General features: G+C 40.8%; 1 protein-coding gene across 1 annotated transcript in view; it reads right to left on the reverse strand.

The window, feature by feature from the left end:
- The window catches only part of LOC139416093 (phospholipid-transporting ATPase ABCA1-like), a 240,692-nt gene that overhangs the window by 172,120 nt on the left and 47,872 nt on the right, over positions 1–20,700 (reverse strand). Inside the window, exons 12-14 of the mRNA XM_071164364.1 lie at positions 15,020–15,217; positions 7,603–7,808; positions 6,946–7,119 (exon numbers count right to left, since the gene is read on the reverse strand). Of these exons, the coding sequence (XP_071020465.1) occupies positions 6,946–7,119; positions 7,603–7,808; positions 15,020–15,217 (578 nt within the window). The remainder of the gene's footprint in view (positions 1–6,945; positions 7,120–7,602; positions 7,809–15,019; positions 15,218–20,700) is intronic.

Genomic DNA, 20,700 nt, shown 5'->3' on the forward strand with positions numbered 1-20,700 from the left:
CAAGAAGGGTTCAAGTTAACACCACCAAGTTTCTAGGAGCAACTGAAACAGAATCGGAGTGTCAAAAAAGTTGAACTTGGAATGTGTGTGTGTGGAATTTAAATAACATGTCTAATGTCAACTCAGGTCTGCTTAAAGTAAAGAAATGAAAGGGGAAAAAGAAAACAGTGGTTGTGTTTTCAATCTATTTTTGACTTTAATCACATCTTTTCTTTACATGGCAACTCTCTAAACCCTATTGGGAGGCATTTCAATACTAGATGACATAACATGATCTTATTATAGCCACTTTAATATAATCATGTCAGATTTTGTTTCCCAATGGAGGACAGGAATGTTGAATTATTATGGAAAAATGTTTCATACATTAAAAACGACCCCTCTGTGTGTAACCTTTTTGAATGAGGTTACATTGTACAAGACATCTTTTAAATGAGTTAAATCTAAAGAAGCCCCTGTCTTCATAATTACTTTTGTAATCTGATCCCTGATTAGACCACTTTGTGTCTTAGTTTTCTTTATTTTTGTTTCATTTTATTCTGTTATTTATTTACGCTTTTTCTACTTGCTCGGTTTGTTTATTAGATCATGTATTTTTCTGTAAAATGTGCCTATTTTAATTTTTATTTTCTACAAACAAACAAACAAGATCGTGCCTCAGCTAACAGTTGCATCAGATTGAATAGTAATCCCATCATTACAGAGTCCTTATTATATTGTAATATCTCTTTAAAAAAGGGTCAATCTGGGATTCAAACATTGACGTACCAAATTCCAGATTGCCCCTTTAATGGTTGCCAACCTGCGACCGTTAACTCCTTGTCACCATAGAGTAGATCAGTCATGCACACCACGTTTGACACTGACAACCTTGCCACCAGATGCTCCTGAATAATACATTGCTGATCGATTTGAGGATGCTTAAATAATATAAGTCCTCTACTGGGTGCATGTTACAGGGCCCGAGTAACATCGCCGCCGTGACTTAAATTTAGGGTAGTTGGGAGACTCGGGGTTCTTAGTAAATCAAGTGATATGGGCAGAGAAACCCCAGAGAAAAGTGTAATGATGTTAAATATGTTCTTGCCACTGAAAGGGGGGGGGTCATCCAAGGGTTAGTTGGTTGGTATGTTTCAGAGATCATTTTAGCTGCCGCTACAAACATTTCTGTTTGCAGACGTGGTGATTCTCTAAAGTATCTACTGTTTGAAAGTCAATTTGGTGTCTTTATTGCTGTGCAAAAAAGGCACAAAGGGGCTGTATCGTTGATGTATTTGTCTCTCGTATTTGCTGATAACACATCCTTTTTCACGTTTGCAAAGTAATACCGCTGGATAGTGGAGTCACAATACTCATATGCCTATGCCGTAAACAATTTTAAAAGCCTCATAGGAACCTGTCCCGTGCAGTATCCAAGTTCTATGTACATGTTATTGTAATTAAGTTCTGATACAATATCAAGATGGCATTGTTAAACGACTATTGATATGGAACAGCATTGAGTTACAAAAAAATTGATTCTCTGATTCGAGCGCAGCAGAGACTCGTTTGCCGTGTCTTATCTCGCCCTTAAATGCCGAGGAGCCTGAACTCTTATCCTCAGCCTTCATCGCACGGTCGGTGTGGGAATGTGACAAATACAGTTTGAAAATGCAAAAAAAAAAAAAAAGGGGGTCGGCTCTTTCGTTGAAGAACCAACAGATCTGCAGCAGCTGACTTTGTACTGTAAATAGGTACTGGAGTGGGAGAGAAATACACTGAGGAAGGAGAGAGGGTAAACCTGCTGGAAACACAGTGGTATCTCTATGGGTCTTTGTTTCATGAGAGCCACTGGGTCAATACTGTAGGTCAACCCCTGTCTAATCATATATTAGAGGTGCAATGGAGGAAAAGAAAAGCCACTGGGGAAAAAATAGTTGAATCAACGCCGTTTCAGCATAATTCGTCAATGTGCAGCTCTGTGGCGTGGAATCTAAATGTAAAATGCATTGGATTTGCAAAAATTCATTCACGTAAACGGTTGTTTTGGAGGGTGAAACTTTAACCACAGGATTATTTCATCATGTTGGTTGTGCTTTTAGTGTAGTGATACCTATCTCCCGTTTTTGAGTGGTTAAATAATCTGATCTCATTGATCTACGTGTCAATCAACTATCACTCAATGGTCCACGTTGAAAGGAGGTGTCCATGTGTGTCCAATCGGAATGTACTCTTCTGATTAAGAGTATCCCTGAGAAAGAGCTGCAATGATTGAAATGCATAGCTCAATGTTTAAAGGAAAGTGCAAGGCTCACCCTCTATAATATGGAAAATGTAACAAAGCATGATAAATCAAATCAATATTGCAAGAACTGTTCATAAAATCACCTTTGGGATGCTATCTGCAGTCTAAAATATGCAGGTAAAGTGAAAGTGTGTTATTATCAACTCAAACAAGGGCATTACATGGACTAAAGCTTCAATAAAGCACTCTACATTACTGTGTCAAGTGTATGTAATTTAGGACCTTAATCCATAAATTTGATTTGTTTCGCACAGTTAAAGTGCACATCCTTTCAATTGATAATAAGTTGTGTAAAAAGTACTGAGAATTCTCTGGTTTTGAAATTGCATTTTAAAGTCAGATTAGGCATTTTGGTCTTTTCTAAACTGAAAAATGGCTCCAGCCGGTTAAAAAACGGGAACATCTGAATGCACAATGCTCTTCCTCCCACTTTTGGCTGCAGCGGCAGTGACACATTTTGAGATCACAATAATCACCTCAAAAGGTCTTTTCTCTCACGCTTCCCTGCATCTTCCTTTTCTCTGCAGTCCCACTCTCAATTATTTATGAACTAAATAACGGTTTTCAAGTGTTAATAATTTAGGGGAAACCCCCAAATGTCTAGGCAGGAGAAAGAGTAAATGGCAGAGGGACCAAGGGTCTTGTGGTGTTTTATAGCCCCCATTCATCTTCAATGGTTATTATTCCTTTGTTTCACGGAGAGGGAACCCAGGCAGGAGGGCAGCATTAGGAAATAAGCACTTTGATTGTCTCATTTGAGCTCGTTTGCAACATTCGCTGGCAAATAATGAACATAAAAGGGATGGTTTCCATTGTGCCATGAGAGAGGGTGAGGGGACCATTCTTAAAAATACAGGCCTACAGCAAACCACAATGGATATGCAAGATGATCTTTCACCCGCTCACCAACAGGTCATCACGGGATAAAGCCAACTGAGTTTACTGTTGTGTGTCACCATAGTGTCTATGTGACCAACTGGAATTTGAACCCAGGTCTTCGCTATGAGATTGTGTTAAACAAACAAGGTATTAGATCTTCAGGTCTGGGTCAAGATTACTCCTCACACAAGTGTGGCTCACCAAACCACCTCTGTGATATATGCGTTTGTTGAAACGAGCTAATACTCAGAAACCGTAGAAGTGGACCGTAATCAGTTTGATATTCAGCAAGTAACGGCGGTCATAAAGGCACCACAGGTAACAACGCTGTTACGCCTTCTTTTTTTAACTTCATTTACAAGTATTCAGATAGATTCAATTTTTGCAAACAGCTAATCATGTTTCTATGTCGGTTGTTGTAATACCTTGTTCATTGTATAAAGCTAGTCGACCCTATATCCAATCAAGGTCCTTTTTGAAGATTCAACAGAATGTTATGTGGTTTGTGCGACCAACCAAGCTGATTATCCGGCTAAAGAGAGACGTTTTTTCATGGAGATTCAATTGCTAGTCCAGATGTTGATGACAAATCAATAAAGACATTACTGACTCTGCCAATGTGCTCTCTGTCCGACTAGCACTGATGTTGTCTTTAACCATATGTTTCCAAGGCAACCATACGGAGTAACTTACCATAATTAAAAATAACACATTTCTAACCAGACCTGGGTTCAAATAGTATTTGGCATGAACATTTTGAGCTTGATTGGGCCGACCTGGAGTGCCAGATGGGTGGGATTCACACTTTGGACTTTTCCAGGGGTTACATTGAATCAGGCAAGCTTGATAAAGCACAGATAAAGAATTAGAAATATATGTGCTCTAATCAATGCCACCAGCCACACTAGGCCTACTGCATCTAAAAACATACATAGGTTAAACATGAATTCTCTTGAGTTCTAAGGCAACCACGTGGACAGAGTTTGTACTTACGGGACAATTATATTGGTTCCATTGCTCCAAGCACACACAATCAATTGCAGCGGAAGTATCTGACAGAAAGCAAATACCATTTGAACCCAGGTCTGATCTACAATCGTAACATCCTCGTAACATGACTCTAGTCTCCACTCCCTCTAGCCCTGGTCATACTACTGTATCATAAGAAGGGTATGTTCCCATGACGGTTGTTAGGCTATATGCTCTAGTGCTGTAAACAACTTGTTAATTAAATCATTGGTCTTAGGTAGAGTGATTTCTAATGCAGGAAATATCTGTGTCCTGAAACATTGCGTCTGCTTTGCACCCTAGTCACTATTTAGTGCACTTGGGACTGAATGTCCAAAACATTAGGAACTCCTTCCATGACATAGACTGACCAGGTGAAAGCTATGATCCCTTATTGATGTCAATGGTTAAATCCTCTTCAATCAGTGTAGATGAAGAAGGATTTTTAAGCCTTGAGACAATTGAGACATGGATTGTGTATGTGTGTGATTCAGTGGGTGAATGGGCAAGACAAAAGATTGAAGTGCCTTTGACCGTATGGTAGTAGGTGCCAGGAGCACCGGTTTGTGTCAAGAACTGAAACGCTGCTGGGTTTTTCACGTTTAACAGTTTCCCGTGTGTGTCAAGAATGGTCCAACATCCAAAGGACATCCAGCCAACTTGACACAACTGTGGGAAGCATTGGAGTGAACATGGGCCAGCATCCCTGTGGAATGCTTAAGACACCTTGTAGAGTCCAAGACCCGACGAACTGTGGCTGTTCTGAAGGCAAAAGGGCGGGGTGCAACTCAATATTAAGAAGGTGTTCTTAATGTTTTGTACACTCAGTGTACTTTGTTGTACAAGTGGACTTAGATCTCCTTTGTAATTATCTGTCCCCCGATGATGTCGTTGAGATACATGATCAATCCATTTAGATGGGAGTAATTTCCTCTAAGGAAACCGTAGCTGCCTAAGACTGAGCGCTGTAGTGCATTCTCTGTCTCGAAATACAGACACTGTATGTATTGTGACATAAAACAGTAACACTAATGAATGCCTAATTTACACAGAATAGAATGGTCCCTATCAATCTCTATATCATGGACTTTGTCAGTGGCTTCATAAGGGAATTGGGTAATTTCTCCAGGAGGAAAAATGACATTGAATGAAAGGGAGGGACTATAAGAATGTAGCCTGAATAATTAAAAGGTACATCAGGGCCCTGTTTCCCGATAGCGATGGAACGTAAGCTTACGAGTGTTTTAACCATACATCTTTTCTCAGTTGACTGAACAAGAAAAGTATTTCAATAACATTGAAATATATACCGTAGGTACACTACCGTTCAAAAGTTTGGGGTCACTTAGAAATGTCCTTGTTCTTGAAGGAAAAGCAATTTTGTCCATTAAAATAACAACAATTTGATCAGAAATACAGTGTAGACATTGTTAATGTTGTAAATGACTATTGTAGCTGGGAACGGCTGATTTTTAAAATGGAATATATACATAGGCGCACAGAGGCCCATTATCAGCAACCATCACCCCCTGTGTTCCAATGGCACGTTGTGTTAGCTAATCCAAGTTTATCATTTTAAAAGGCTAATTGATCATTAGAAAACCCTTTTGCAATTATGTTAGCACAGCTGAAAACTGTTGTTCTGTTTATAGAAGCAATAAAACTGGCTTTCTTTAGACTAGTTGAGTATCTGGAGCATCAGCATTTGTGGGTTCGATTACTGGCTCAAAATGTCCAGAAAAAAAAAATAAAAAAAAAAACTTGTCAGTCTATTCTTGTTCTGATGAGGCTATTCCATGCGAGTTATTGCCAAGAAATTGAAGTTCTCGTACAACGCTGTGAACTACTCCCTTCACAGAAGAGCGCAAACTGGCTCTAACCAGAATAGAAAGATGAGTGGGTGTCCCTGGTGCACAACTGAGCAAGAGGACAAGAACATTAGTGTGTCTAGTTTGAGAAACAGACACCTCACAAGTCCTCAACTGGCAGCTTCATTAAATAGTACCCACAAAAGAACACAGACTCTGGACAGAGGAACTCTGCCTAGAAGGCCAGCATCCCGGTGTCGCCTCTTCACTGTTGACGTTGAGACTGGTGTTTTGCGGGTACTATTTAATGAAGCTGCCAGTTGAGGACTTGTGAAGCGTCTAATTCGACACAATTACAGAACCTGTTCTACGAGTGGTCTGATGCAATCGTTAAATAACAAACCTTTTGAACTGCAACTTTAGTAACAATGGTTTTGGGAAACAGCTTTTCGATTCAATGATCCTCTTATGAAGAGTCTAAGGAGGAACTTAGCCTTAAGATGTTTTTGGGAAAACTGGCTCGGGTATATAATGTTCAAGACCTGGGTAGCCTGTGGTTTGAGTAAATCAATAGCTCAGACATCTTCTTCTCTGTCTTGTTGTCTCTCCGTCTTGCCACGAGTTTGTTTTGCCTCAGCTTAGCCAAAATTCATAATTGAAAACTCCTGATGGACCTCAAACGCTCATGTTAGAATTGCAATACTAACAATTCTCTCCTCTATGTTTTCCTAAGTTGTGGCTGTGCCAGACAGCAGTAGCCAATGACGAAAGACAAAAGAAGAGATACTCTGTAGCTTCGTAAAAAAAAACATTTCCACAGTGACATTTGTGAGGGCTTAGTGACTACCATTACACAACCCTGTGATGGCAGTGAGTGGCAAGTCCCAGAGTGAGTAGATTTTTATTGTGTTAATGCCTTCTTCCCTCTCTAATCATGGGCAGACAGATAAAAGCTTTTGCACTCACACGTCGTCCACGTAGCAGGGATACGGCATTTGCTGGGCAAACACGCCGAGCGGCTGTGATTTGTTCGTGTGCACCCGTATAATGCCGTGGTCCATCATGTCCTGCAGATAGGCGAAGCCTCCCCATATATAGCGCAGGTTGTTGAAGGAGTCACGGGCCCCGGGAGACCATCCCCTTTACGTTGAAAGGACACACATCACATGACTGTCAGTGTTTAAGAGACAGCCGCGGCTGAAAACATCATGGATGAAACCGCTATATGTTACACCATATTGTAATGACATTTGTCCCATGAGTGACATGGAATCATCAATTTATTGGCACCGAATGCTTACTATTAATCATCTGAGATATAGCAGAGAAATATGCAAGAAAATCTCTATTTGCTTTAGATACTTCAATTGTCTGGCAAAAAAAACGAAAAAAAGACTAAGCAACATCACGGCTTGTATTCATAAAGTGTCTCAGTGGGAGTGCTGATCTAGGATATGTTTCACCTTTCAGGTCATCTTGAATAACATTACATGGACGGGGAGACCTGATCCTGGATCAGCACTCCTCTGAGACACTATGAATACGGGCCCTGTCGCCCAAAGTTCTCTCTTTGGCACTAAAACAGAACAGGCTGACAGTGGAGAGTCTGTGCACTGTGCCTACCTTTCTTTAATCTTATTGGTACTCTCCCCCTCATCGATGTCCAAGCGGATCTTGTACTTGACGTAAGGAGGGGGGTGGCTGGCGGCAGGGTCGAGGTCTTCGAAAACTATACCAGCCCAGTACGTATCGTTTTCTAGAAGCTCCAAGGCTCTAGCCACGAGATGTCCCTCACTGTCAACAGCCTCAAACTTATCCAGGTCCAGGCACTGTAACATGGAAAGACAAGTTTACGCTAAGAAAGAGAGAAAATAAGTTTACTTAATTCTATACAAACTGCTAGGGGTCTTAAACAAGATCGTTACTTTAATATGGGATGAGAAAAGAGAGCGCTGGAGAGTGCTTTAGGTATGCATTCATCTCAGGATACAGATCTTCCTGAAAATGTCACTTTGGGAACCCCATTCCTTTAAAAGTTCCCACCTGTTGCCAACCAATTCCAGCCCTGGGTGTTTCATAGATATTACACAGAAAGAACATGTCCAAAACCATTACACCCACTCGCCGCATCTCCCATCTTTCCAACAACTCTGAAAGATGGACACTTCAAGGCCAACTGTACCGCCCATGAAAGACACGATTAAGGTTGTTTGCATATACTTTTAGTAATATGTAGTTGCACTACTGAACTCAATAGAGTCCCATTACCTACAGAAACTAATCTTAAAAGGAAAACTCCACTCATGTCAGCAGTCAAGTTTTCAAGATATTGGGCTTTGAAGGAGCAAAGTGTCACCGGCCACATTTGACCTGCACTGTTGGAGATAGAAGCATAAGTACTTCACCGTGCCCTGCGATTACATCTGCGACCCTGTGCCTGTGACTAATAAACAAATCTTATCTATCTAATCTAAAATGTCCTTCAATCAACACTCAACTCATTTCAACTCCCCATTATGTATCATAGCGATAATAGTAAACATCAGCGTACCTTAGGTAGATTGTTGTACACAATGTTTGAAATGACATGATTTGTATCTCGATTTAAACCTGAGTTGAGCATGCAAATCAAGTTTGTGCTTCAGTGCATAGGGCATACAAACTCATGTTAGGTCTTCCGCAATATCATACACAACCTTTTTCTCCTGTACCGACAGTAAGATTTTAGACATGTACACATGATTAGAAACTGGATGGTCGAGCACTGAATGCTTATTGGCTGACAGCAGTGGTATATCAGACCGTATGCTACGAGAATGACAAAACGTTTATTTTTACTGCTCTACGTTGGTAACCAGTTTATAATAGCAATAAGGCACCTCTGGGGTTTGTGGTAGAGTATATGGCCAACATACCATGGCAAAGAGCTGTATCCAGGCACTCAGCGTTGAGCCATGCTTATGAACAGCCCTTAGCTGTGGTATATTGGCCATATACCACACCCCCTCGGGCCTTATTGCTTAAACGTACCATATTTGCATTAATGCTCCTCACTAAAAGACAATAATAAAATAAAAAGTGAAAATAGCCTTCCTGCAATACCACGATCCAAAAAGAAGTGATGAACAGAAACCACAACATAAGACATGCCTGAGGAATGGTGCAGTAGAACCAATATGTTTTGGTACTGACACTGAAAACAATAGACTGGACAACAGCGGAGTTACAAATGATGCAGAGCTGCCAAGGGATATGTTATGGAGTATAGCTGAGGCATACTGAGATATAGATTTGGTAGCTGGCTGGCACTCGCTTTATATCCTTGTTTCCGATGGACTGTAATGAGCTAGCCATCTGGGGAGTGAGTCTGGCTTGACAGCTGTCCACACATACCTCTACCACACGGGTTTGTTATGGTACTTTCTCTCAGTAAAGAAGGTCCTTTGCTATTTTCACAGACAGCATATCATTGCATATGTTGTTATTGAGTGTCCAAATTCAGCATGTCACATTTTTGACTGTACGTTATGCAGTACATGACATGATATGATTATTGGGCAGTTTGTGCCTGCCCTGTATGTAGAGAAATGTCAGGTTTGTTTCGACTTTTGCTGCAGTGGGCTAAATCAGGGTCACACAGAGAGTTTCTTGGAAGTCTTAAACAAATCTAATTTGAAACAAAAGTATACATCTCACACACATGGTTATGTGCTTACAAAGAAGAAGACAGCCGTACCATGTCGGATATAGAGTTGAAATGTATTCCATTTTGAGTTTGCATCCCAATATTACACTTTTTATACATCACAGAAGACTGAAATATAACAACTAACTATTTTACATAGAAACACCGGATTTCCTGCATTTAAAAAATAGAAATGTTTATTCCACCCATGAGGCCACTAGGTCATTTGACTGCAGGAAAGGGGTTTGAATGTATTGGTTTACTCGCAATGCATTAGATATAATTATATATTGTGTCATCTTACCTACAATGTATTAACTATGAGAGTTTACATACTGTCCGACCAACCATGTGGCAGCATCTCTTTAACAAATACATATGTTTCATTGTCATATACACTGAGTTTACAAAACATTAGGAACATCTGCTCTTCCCATGACACAGACTGACCAGGTGAAAGCTGTGATCCCTTATTGATGTCACTTGTTAAATCCACTTCAGATCAGTGCAGATGAAGGGGAGGAGGCAGGTTAAAGAAAGATTTCTAAGCTTAGAGACAATTGTGACATGGATTGTGTATGTGTGCTTATCAAGCTGATGTTTCAATTGAGACCTGACAGACACTTCCATGTCCCACTTAGTTTATAATCTCCATGACGACTAATGACAAGAACACTGCAGAGTCAAACGTCAACTGCATTAAAAAGTTTGTCCTCTTTAAGAGTTTGGATCTACACTTGTAATCTCTAGTGATCCATTGAGGAAGCAGGCTAAGCAGGCTAAGCAGCCACTCAGCACAAGCCCACTGCTGTAAGTCAACCCATCAAAATCCTATTACATTTAAGTAATTTGGCAGACACGCTTATTCAGAGCAACTTACAGCTATTGCATTTATCTTAAGATTGCTCGGTGAGACAACCACATACTCCATCACAGTCATAGTAAGTACATTTTGTCCTCAATAAACCCTAACCTTACTAGCTCCGGGGTGAAGTTGACTCTAGGTCTAGATCTAGGATCAGCATCTTCCTCCCACAATCCTAACTTTAACTATTAGTTGGGAAAATGTGAATCTGATCCAAAATCAGCATCTAGAGCAAATTCACCCTATGTCAAACATGTCATGCTTTTCCCCAACCACTGGATATGGTGGTGCTAAGTCTATGCAGTTGGATAGCAACGATTGGACTTCGATCACGGTTGAGGAACTAACCTACTGACAATGTGACAGGCTGCCACCTCCAATCTCTCGCTGCCCTTTATTAGACTCACCTATGCCCTAAATAGTGCACTATTATGGGCCCTGGTCAAAGTAACTGCACCATAAATGTATCCGGTTGCTATTTGGGCACGAGGCAACACTGTAGTAGCAGACACAGTGATGTCATGGTTGTAGAGGGTACGCTGATAGATGATAGCTGCGGGAGGACATTAGCATGGACTGACTGTGCAAAACATTAAGGACACCTTCCTAATATTGAGTTGCATGCCCCCCTCCCCCCTTTTGCCCTCAGAACAGCCTCAATTCAGCGGGACAGGGACTCTACAAGGTGTTAAAAGCGTTCCACAGGGATGCTGGCCCATGTTGACTCTAATGCTTCCCACAGTTGTGTTAAGTTGTCTGGATGTCCTTTGGGTGGTGGAACAGTCTTGATACACACGGGAAACTGTTAAGCATTGCAGTTCTTGACACAAACCGGTGCTCCTGGCACACACTGCCATACCCGGTTCAAAGGCACTTAAATATTTTGTCTTGTCCAGTCACCCTCTGAATGGCACACACACACAATCCATGTCTCAAGGCTTAAAAACAATGTATTTAACCTGTCTCCTCTAATTCATCTACACTGATTTGAAGTGGATTTAACAAGTGACATCAATAAGAAATCATAACTTTCACCTGGATTCACCTGGTCAATTCTACAGTGCTTTTAGAAACTATTCACACCCCTTTGCTTTCTCAGCCTGAATCTAAAATTGATTACATTTAGATTTTGTGTCACTGATCTAAACACAATACCCTATAATGTCAAAGTGGAATTTATTTTGTCAATTTAAAAAAATATATGTAAATATGTAAAAAAGTATGTAAAGCCGAGCTGTCTTGTATCAATAACTATTTAATAATTAGAACTAATCAATAACTATTCAACCCCTTTTATAAGGCAAGCCTACATAAGTTAATGAGTAAAAATGTGCTTAACAAATCGCATAATAGGTTTCACTAACTCATTCCGTGTTCAATAATAGTGGTTAACATGATTGTTGAATGACTACCCCAAATCTGTACCCCACACATACAATTATCTGTAGGGTCCCTCAGTCGAGCTGAGAATTTCAAAAAGAGATCCAACCTCAAAGACCAGGGAGGTTTTCCAATGCCTCGCAAAGAACGGCACCTATTGGTATATGGGTAATTTAAAAAAAATTATATCTCTTTGAGCATGGTGAAGATATTCATTATACTTTGGATGGTGTATCAATACACCCAATCACTACAAAGATACAGGTGTCCTTCCTAACTCAGTTACCGGAGAGGAAGGAAACTGTTCAGGGATTTCACCATGAGGCCAATGGTGACTAAAACAGTTACAGTGTCAATGGTGACTAAAACAGTTTAATTCAGAGTTTAATGGCTGTGATAGGAGAAAACTGAGGATGGATCAATTACATTGTAGTTACTCCACAATACCAACCTAAATGACAGAGTGAAAAGAAGGAAGCCTGTACAGAATAAAAATATTCCAAAACATGCATCCTGTTTGCAACAATGCTCTTAGATGCTCATGTTATGGGTACAATGCTCTTAAGTAATACTAAAAAAAATGTGTCAAAGAAATGTACTTTTTGTCCTGAATACAAAGTGTTATGTTTGGGACAAATCCACCACAACACTGAGTACCATGCTTCATATTTTCAAGCATGGTGGTGGCTGCATCATGTTATGGGTATCCTTGTCATTGTCAAGGACTAGGGAGCTTTTTAGGGAAAACATTCACGGAATAAGGCTATAAGCACAGGCAAAATCCTAGAGGAAAACTGGTTCAGTCTGCTTTCCAACAAACACTGGGAGAGTGAGTAGCTTACCTGTCACGCCCTGGCCTTAGTTATCTTTGTTTTCTTTATTATTTTGGTTAGGTCAGGGTGTGACATGGGGGATTTATGTGTTTTCCTGGTCTAGGGGTTTTTGTATGTTTATGGGGCTGTTTCCTTTCTAGGTAGTTTGTAGGTCTATGGTTGCCTAGATTGGTTCTCAATTAGAGGCAGCTGTCTATCGTTGTCTCTGATTGGGAACCATATTTAGGCAGCCATACTCTGTGGGTATTTTGTGGGTGATTGTCTTCTGTCTTTGTGTCATTGCACCAGATAGGACTGTTTCGGTTTTCACATTTGTTGTTTTGTATTTTGTAGTGTTCTCGTGTATGGTCTTGATTAAACATGTTGAACTCTAACCACGCTGCATTTTGGTCCTCCTCTCCTTCAGCAGAAGAAAATCGTTACATTACCAAGATGACATTGAATGTTCCTGAATGGCCTAGTTAGAGTTTTAACTTAAATCGTCTTGAAAATCTATGGCAATTTATGTCTGTCTAGCAATGATCAACAATCAACTTGACAGAGCTTGAAGAATTTAAAAAAGAATAATGTGCAAATATTGTACAATCCAGGTGTGCATTGTTCTTAGAGACTTACCCAGAAAGACTCACAGCTGTAATCGCTGCCAAAAGTGATTACAACACATATTGACTCAGGGGTGTGAATTAGATATCTCTGTATTTCATTTTCAATAAACTTGCAACATTTTCTAAAAACATGTTTTTTTTTCATTTCGTCATTATGGATAATGTTTGTAAATGGGTGATTAAACAATTGATTTAATCAATTTTGAATTCATACTGTAACACAACCAAATGTGGACTAAGTTAAGGGGTATGAATACTTTTAGAAGGCACGGTATTTCATGGAAAGAGCAGGTGTTCACAATGTTTTGTACACTCAGTGTACATTTATATTTTGTATATGATAATATGTTTTTAGCCATGTGCCAGCATATTTGCTGGGGAGGACTAGCCATCTGCATTATAGATGATAACAGAATACAAATCAAGTGTATCTACTCACTTAAGTTAATCTATCTATGGACCACTTCAGGAAGTAGCTTATGTAGGCACCCAGTCAACATCTTTCACAACCAAACGTATCCTCTGGTCAACGATTACCCATTTGTGTATTCATAAAATTCATATTGGATTAGTAAATTCTGTGAATGTAATGAGTCCAACCAATTTGACATTTCATTTTCAGAAAGTATAAAGAATCAATGTTGTATTACTAGTCATATGTCTTCTTGAATTTGAAGGACCTGAAAGACCAGAAATGTTGATTTATAGTTACATTTGGCCATGTTTCCTCAACTTGACATGTATTGACTACATGAGCCTTTGATTAATATACTGATTACATTTTTTATACCTTGAGAGAAATTCAAATGGAAGAGAGAGAGAGCAAAAATAAAAGAGTGGGGAGAGGAGGGGGAAGGGGTAGAGAGAGAGAAAGGGAGAGCGAGAGGAAGCGAGAGAGGAAAAGAGTGATAGAGAGAGAGAGAGAGAGAGAGAGAGAGAGAGACAGAGAGACAGAGAGACAGAGAGACAGAGAGAGAGCACATTTCACATTTTCTCCCCCCTGTCCACGCTCAGCATGCGTTGAGCCTATGCGACAAGAAAAAGGTAAATGATTGACGAGTAAACATCATCCCGGCGTCCATTTTCAGATATGGAATTACATCAGGAACGAAAATGGATTGCATTACTTTTTGATTTTTTTTGCCCCATGTGGTTAAACCCCAGGAGGCTTTAGATGTCATCTCCCAGGTATTAGCAATGAGGGGGATGACGAAATGTCTGTAGTCTACACGTGTGGCTACATAGCGCAAGGGAAAGTAGTGTATCGCTGCAAACCACCAAACGGATCAATACGTCAATGTTCACCCAACTGTCTGCATGTCACAACAGTATGTGTTGTATCATATAACAGTATGTGTTGTATCATATAACAGTATGTGTTGTATCATATAACAGTATGTGAAGAATTTAACTATTATAGTTGTGAACGCACACACGGTGTTGAACGTTTTTTTCCTCATATATTAGAGCTAGACAATTGGGCACACAATGGTAGAATCAACGTTGTTTTCACCTCATGTCAATGGAATTACATTGACCCGATGTGGAATAAATGTTGAATTGACCGTCTGTGCCCAGTGGGAGGATACATAAACACACTCCATGTCAGTGTATTTTGTAAAGGGGGAAAAATTAGATCAAATGACAATGTGAAGAGAGAGAATTAACAAACCCCAATGAACTTCTTCAGGAGGTCCAGGATTTGGCTGGTGGTGTTGAACACGTCGCGCCAGTCATTCGGCGGCATGCCCGCGGGGCGGTCCTCAGGGGGCCCGTTGTACAGGAAGTTGGCGAGCAGTTCTTCCGTCCATCTTGTGCCTTCGAGCCCGTGGTTGAGTGCGGCTGCAAACACCGGGTTATCCAGAAAGGCCTGATTTGAAAACCAGAGAAAAGGGGTTGTGAGGGTAATTTACACTCATCAGATTATAAAACAATCAATGCACTGAGAAATGAATGCAGTGGAAGCTAATTGGAGACCTGCAGCACTGCATCCTTAGGACCTAGTTTTCCCCCTGTGAGAGAATTAATTAGAAACATTAAGCTAGATGGCACTGTTGTACTGCAGGCTTGGGAATTTACACCCACCTTTTTCATGACCATGCACATTCACACATGTAGAGTCGCAGGCACATACGCAGACACACTCAGGCATGTGCACAAACAAGTGTACATTCCCACACACACATACACACACTGTGTGCTTCCCATGACTGTATCCTTCCTCCTTCCCCCAGCCCTCACCCCAGTGTGATAAGCACCAGGTGTCTTAACTGTCAGCTCGGCTTAAGCCTCATTCCATGATTTCACTCGGCACTCAAAGAGTTAAGGAAGAGATATGCTAATCTAAATGCAAATGTTGTTGCTGTTACAGCCTCCCTACAGTATGAGTGCAGTTTCAAAAATGAATGGCCACCCATCCCTGTAGTGTAGAACAATGGGAGCCTTACATAATAGCTTCCTACTCAGGTTCTGTACGTTCCCTGGTACAGGTTTTGGTGAAAATACATTACTTGCACCCCAAATGGCACCCTATTCCTTTTATAGTGCACTACTTTTGACCTGATCCCGATGGGCCCAGATCAAAAGTAGTGCACTATAAAGGGTGCCATTTGGGATGCAGCCTTTCCATCTGTCTGGGACTGCTCCCCTCAGTGTGATCTGTAGGGTGCATACAGTATGCTCGCAACCATGAAATTGCAACCGTGTAATAACACGATAATAGTGGTGTTGTATTGCATAACTGAACATGGTCTGCTGATAATGTAGTGTGTGGCAAAACAGGCTGAAATTCTCTCTGCCTCGCTCTCTCTGCCTCACTCTCTCTGCCTCAAACATATTCTGACCAATGTGTTCAGTGGCGTTTGTAAGTAAACACTTTGGAATGTTTAACATGAGGTCAAGTGTAAGACGTCTATACTGCTCCTGACCATTAAGAAACATCAGGTTTAACCATACATCTGTGATAGTAAGAGTGGAATAATTAATTTAGTTTCAAGATGTACATACAGAAATATATTGTCAACAATATGCTGTTTTTACTTTAGAGTTAAGAATATTTGTAAAGGGTCACTGAAATTCAATTGATTATACAGAATGCCAATGTGTCTGTGGCTAAACATGGTATATATGTTGTACTACTCCTAACGTTCAGTGGCATTTGGGACAGATTGTTGCAGATATGCCGTTTAACCCCGGCGTCCAAGTGTCAAATTACATTATCCGACATGAGGTCTTCGAGCAAAAAAAGACGTTCCCATATTTTCCCTGGCCTTTTAAAAGGATGGAAATGGTCGGCTCCCGGCGGCAGGCGGCCAATGAAAACTCAAACAAGCCCTCTTACCATTTTCCAACATAGGGTCATTCTAATAATAATTCCTGCTTGACATTTTCCTAGATGGTCACTGGTTTGGCATCAAGTAAATGGCAACCAACCATTAATTATCAGTCACTCTTTTACTGTAATAGAATGTTATATAAACAGATATAAACCCATACGTTACCTGTTGGCAACAATAGTAATTATTTTTACACAGAGTAGTGCTTGAGAATACTGCTTCCTGGGTCCTTCAAGCCATTCCATAAAATCAGAGCTGTCCTCTCTCCCCTATGCACTAGCATAGATCTGAGAGGATTGAATGGGTATAGGGAGAATGGTAGTAAATCCATCTTGCCCTCTGATAGTGAAGGTGGAATATAGAGCTAGTTAGAGGACTCGTCTTCGTATCTGTTCCACTAAGGCATTTTGTGAGCGCACTGGTAGCACCATTAAGACAATCTCCATTTTTAAGTAGTCCATTTTCTTATTATACAACTTCTATGAGTTGGTTAACAAGCTGAAAGAGTGCATACTGTGTTGTTTGAACAGGTACAGTGGGGCAAAAAAGCATTTAGTCAGCCACCAATTGTGCAAGTTCTCCCACTTAAAAAGATGAGAGAGGCCTGTAATTTTCATCATAGGTACACTTCAACTATGACAGACAAAATGAGAAAAAAAATCCAGAAAATCACATTGTAGGATTTTTTATTAATTTATTTGCAAATGATGGTGGAAAATAAGTATTTGGTCAATAACAAAAGTTTATCTCAATACTTTGTTATATACCCTTTGTTGGCAATGACAGAGGTCAAACGTTTTCGGTAAGTCTTCACAAGGTTTTCACACACTGTTGCTGGTATTTTGCCCCATTCTTCCATGCAGATCTCCAGATCTCTGGCTAGGCCACTTCAGGACCTTGAAATGCTTCTTACGAAGCCACTCCTTCGTTGCCCGGGCGGTGTGTTTGGGATCATTGTCATGCTGAAAGACCCAGTCACGTTTCATCTTCAATGCCCTTGCTGATGGAAGGAGGTTTTCACTCAAAATCTCACGATACATGGCCCCATTCATTCTTTCCTTTACACGGATCAGTCGTCCTGGTCCCTTTGCAGAAAAACAGCCCAAAAGCATGATGTTTCCACCCCCATGCTTCACAGTAGGTATGGTGTTCTTTGGATGCAACTCAGCATTCTTTGTCCTCCAAACACGACGAGTTGAGTTTTTACCAAAAAGTAATATTTTGGTTTCATCTGACTATATGACATTCTCCCAATCTTCTTCCGGATCATCCAAATGCTCTCTAGCAAACTTCAGACGGGCCTGGACGTGTACTGGCTTAAGCAGGGGGACACGTCTGGCACTGCAGGATTTGAGTCCCTGGCGGCGTAGTGTGTTACTGATGGTAGGCTTTGTTACTTTGGTCCCACGTCTCTGCAGGTCATTCACTAGGTCCCCCCGAGTGGTTCTGGGATTTTTGCTCACCTTTCTTGTGATCATTTTAACCCAACGGGGTGAGATCTTGCGTGGAGCCCCAGATCGAGGGAGATTATCAGTGGTCTTGTATGTCTTCCATTTCCTAATAATTGCTCCCACAGTTGATTTCTTCAAACCAAGCTGCTTACCTATTGCAGATTCAGTCTTCCCAGCCTGGTGCAGGTCTACAATTTTGTTTCTGGTGTCCTTTGACAGCTCTTTGGTCTTGGCCATAGTGACGTTTGGAGTGTGACTGTTTAAGGTTGTGGACAGGTGTCTTTTATACTGATAACAAGTTCAAACAGGTGCCATTAATACAGGTAACGAGTGGAGGACAGAGGAGCCTCTTAAAGAAGAAGTTACAGGTCTGTGAGAGCCAGAAATCTTGCTTGTTTGTAGGTGACCAAATACTTATTTTCCACCATCATTTGCAAATAAATTCATAAAAAATCCTACAATGTGATTTTGTCTGTCATAGTTGAAGTGTACCTATGATGAAAATTACAGGCCTCTATCATCTTTTTAAGTGGAAGAACTTGCACAATTGGTGGCTGACTAAATACTTTTTTGCCCCACTGTATAAAGACCACTTGCAGTTGTGGAATGTTTGCTCATGAGTATAATTCATTGGCTGATCCATCCTGATAACCTGGATGGAATTAAGTGATCCTTCCTTAACCCATAGTGAGTCACACCTAGTTGACGACTTCAACATGCAGATTGGCATTTATTGTCATTAATCTTACCCTGGAGGCAGCTCTGCAGAGTGAGCACTAGATGGCACAGCCACAAAGTCGTACAATCTGATTTTAAACTTAACCCTAACATTAAACTTACCCACACTGCTAACCCTAATGCCTAACCTGAAATTAAATTACTTTTTACAATGTAGCCAATTTTCACCTTGCAGCTGGCCCATTAGCGGAAATCGCTCAGTTCTGCCTCCAGGACCAGATTCATGACTATAAACGTAAACCTGCCTTCAAAATGAGGCAAGTTCTCAATAGCACTGCCCATGCTAAAATGGCTTTTGGGCACCGCAGTTGTCTATCTATGTCTATGAGGTGGAATTGTCACCATTTTGCTTATGCCTATCCAATCCTCCTAGATCCAATCAGTAGGGGCTAGGGTTTATTTGGGATTTAAGAGATTTCTCTCTTCAGCTCGGCTGATAATTCAACTGTGCTGTAATTGCCGCCATCAATGTAGAAAGTTGCTAAAACCTTGAGAGACCTCTGGAGAAGATGACACCACGGAACTACCAGTTCTGAGGCCTGCTGCTCAGAGGGAGAAAATGAAGACAAAGGAGAATTGCAGGGTCCATTTGTGTAAAGGTTAGGGCTGGGGTAATGAATAACCTGGCTACATGGAGTGCTTGGCTACGCTCTTCCCTAGCTGCCCATAAGCTCATTTCAGGTGACACGGGAGTAATGTCTGCTTCAAGGGAAGGGGAAGGAGAGAGAGGGGGTTTCTGGGAAGGGAAAGGTGTGTGAGCTCTCCATCTCTCCATTCCAAGCTAATCCCCTTCCCTGACTGCCGGGGTGAAAATTATCCAGCACTTACCCATAATGACTTTATTTTTTCCATATCGATAAACCTGATATGTAGCTATATTTTTCAGCTGAATTTGTGTTAGAAATGTTAGATATATTCTGGTGGGAGGAAGTGTAGGACCCTACTTTTGAGAGATAAAGGTTGGTAAATATGCCTAGGCTTGTGTATGTCATTCAAAATTCTAATGGACAAGGATAATTCCGACTGATGTACAGTGCATATTTAAAGTATTCAGACCCCTTCCTTTTTTCCATATTTTCTTACATTACAGCCTTATTCTAAAAATGATATATATATATATATATATATAATCTTCATCAATCTGCACACAATACCCGATAAATTGACAAAGAGAAAACGTGTTTGTTATGCAAATATTGATTGTTTTGCAAAAAATAAATACATGGAAATATCTAAGGGTGTGAAAGTATTCAGACCCTTTTCCATAAGACTCGAAATTGAGTTAATGTGCACCCTGTTTATATTGAACATCCTTAAGATGTTTCTACAACTTGTTTGGTGTCCACCTGTGGCAAATTCAATTGATTGGACATGATTTGGAAAGGCAAACACCTCTTTATATAATTTCCCACAGTTAACAGCGCATGTCAGAGCTAAAACCAAATTAATTGTCCGTAGAGCTCCGAGACAGGATTGTGTTGAGGCAACAGATTTGGGGAAGTGTACAAAAAAAATTCTGCAGCATTGAAGGTCCCCAAGAACACAGTGGCCTCAGTGGAAGAGGTTTGCAACCACCAAGACTCTTCCAAGAGCTGGCCTCCCAGCCTAAATGAACAATCGGGGGAGAAGGGCCTTGGTTAGCGAGGTAACAAAGAAGCCAATGGTCACTCTGACAGAGCTCCAGAGTTCCTCTGTGGAGATTGGAGAACCTTCCAGAAGGGCAACCATCTCTGCAGCACTCCACCAATCAGGCCTTTATGGTAGGGTGGCCAGACAGAAGCCACTCCTCAATAAAAGGCACATAACAGCCTGCATGGAGTTTGCTAAAA

Source organism: Oncorhynchus clarkii, chromosome 9, assembly GCF_045791955.1.
Source record: "Oncorhynchus clarkii lewisi isolate Uvic-CL-2024 chromosome 9, UVic_Ocla_1.0, whole genome shotgun sequence".
In the NCBI taxonomy this organism is placed as follows: Eukaryota; Metazoa; Chordata; class Actinopteri; order Salmoniformes; family Salmonidae; genus Oncorhynchus; species Oncorhynchus clarkii.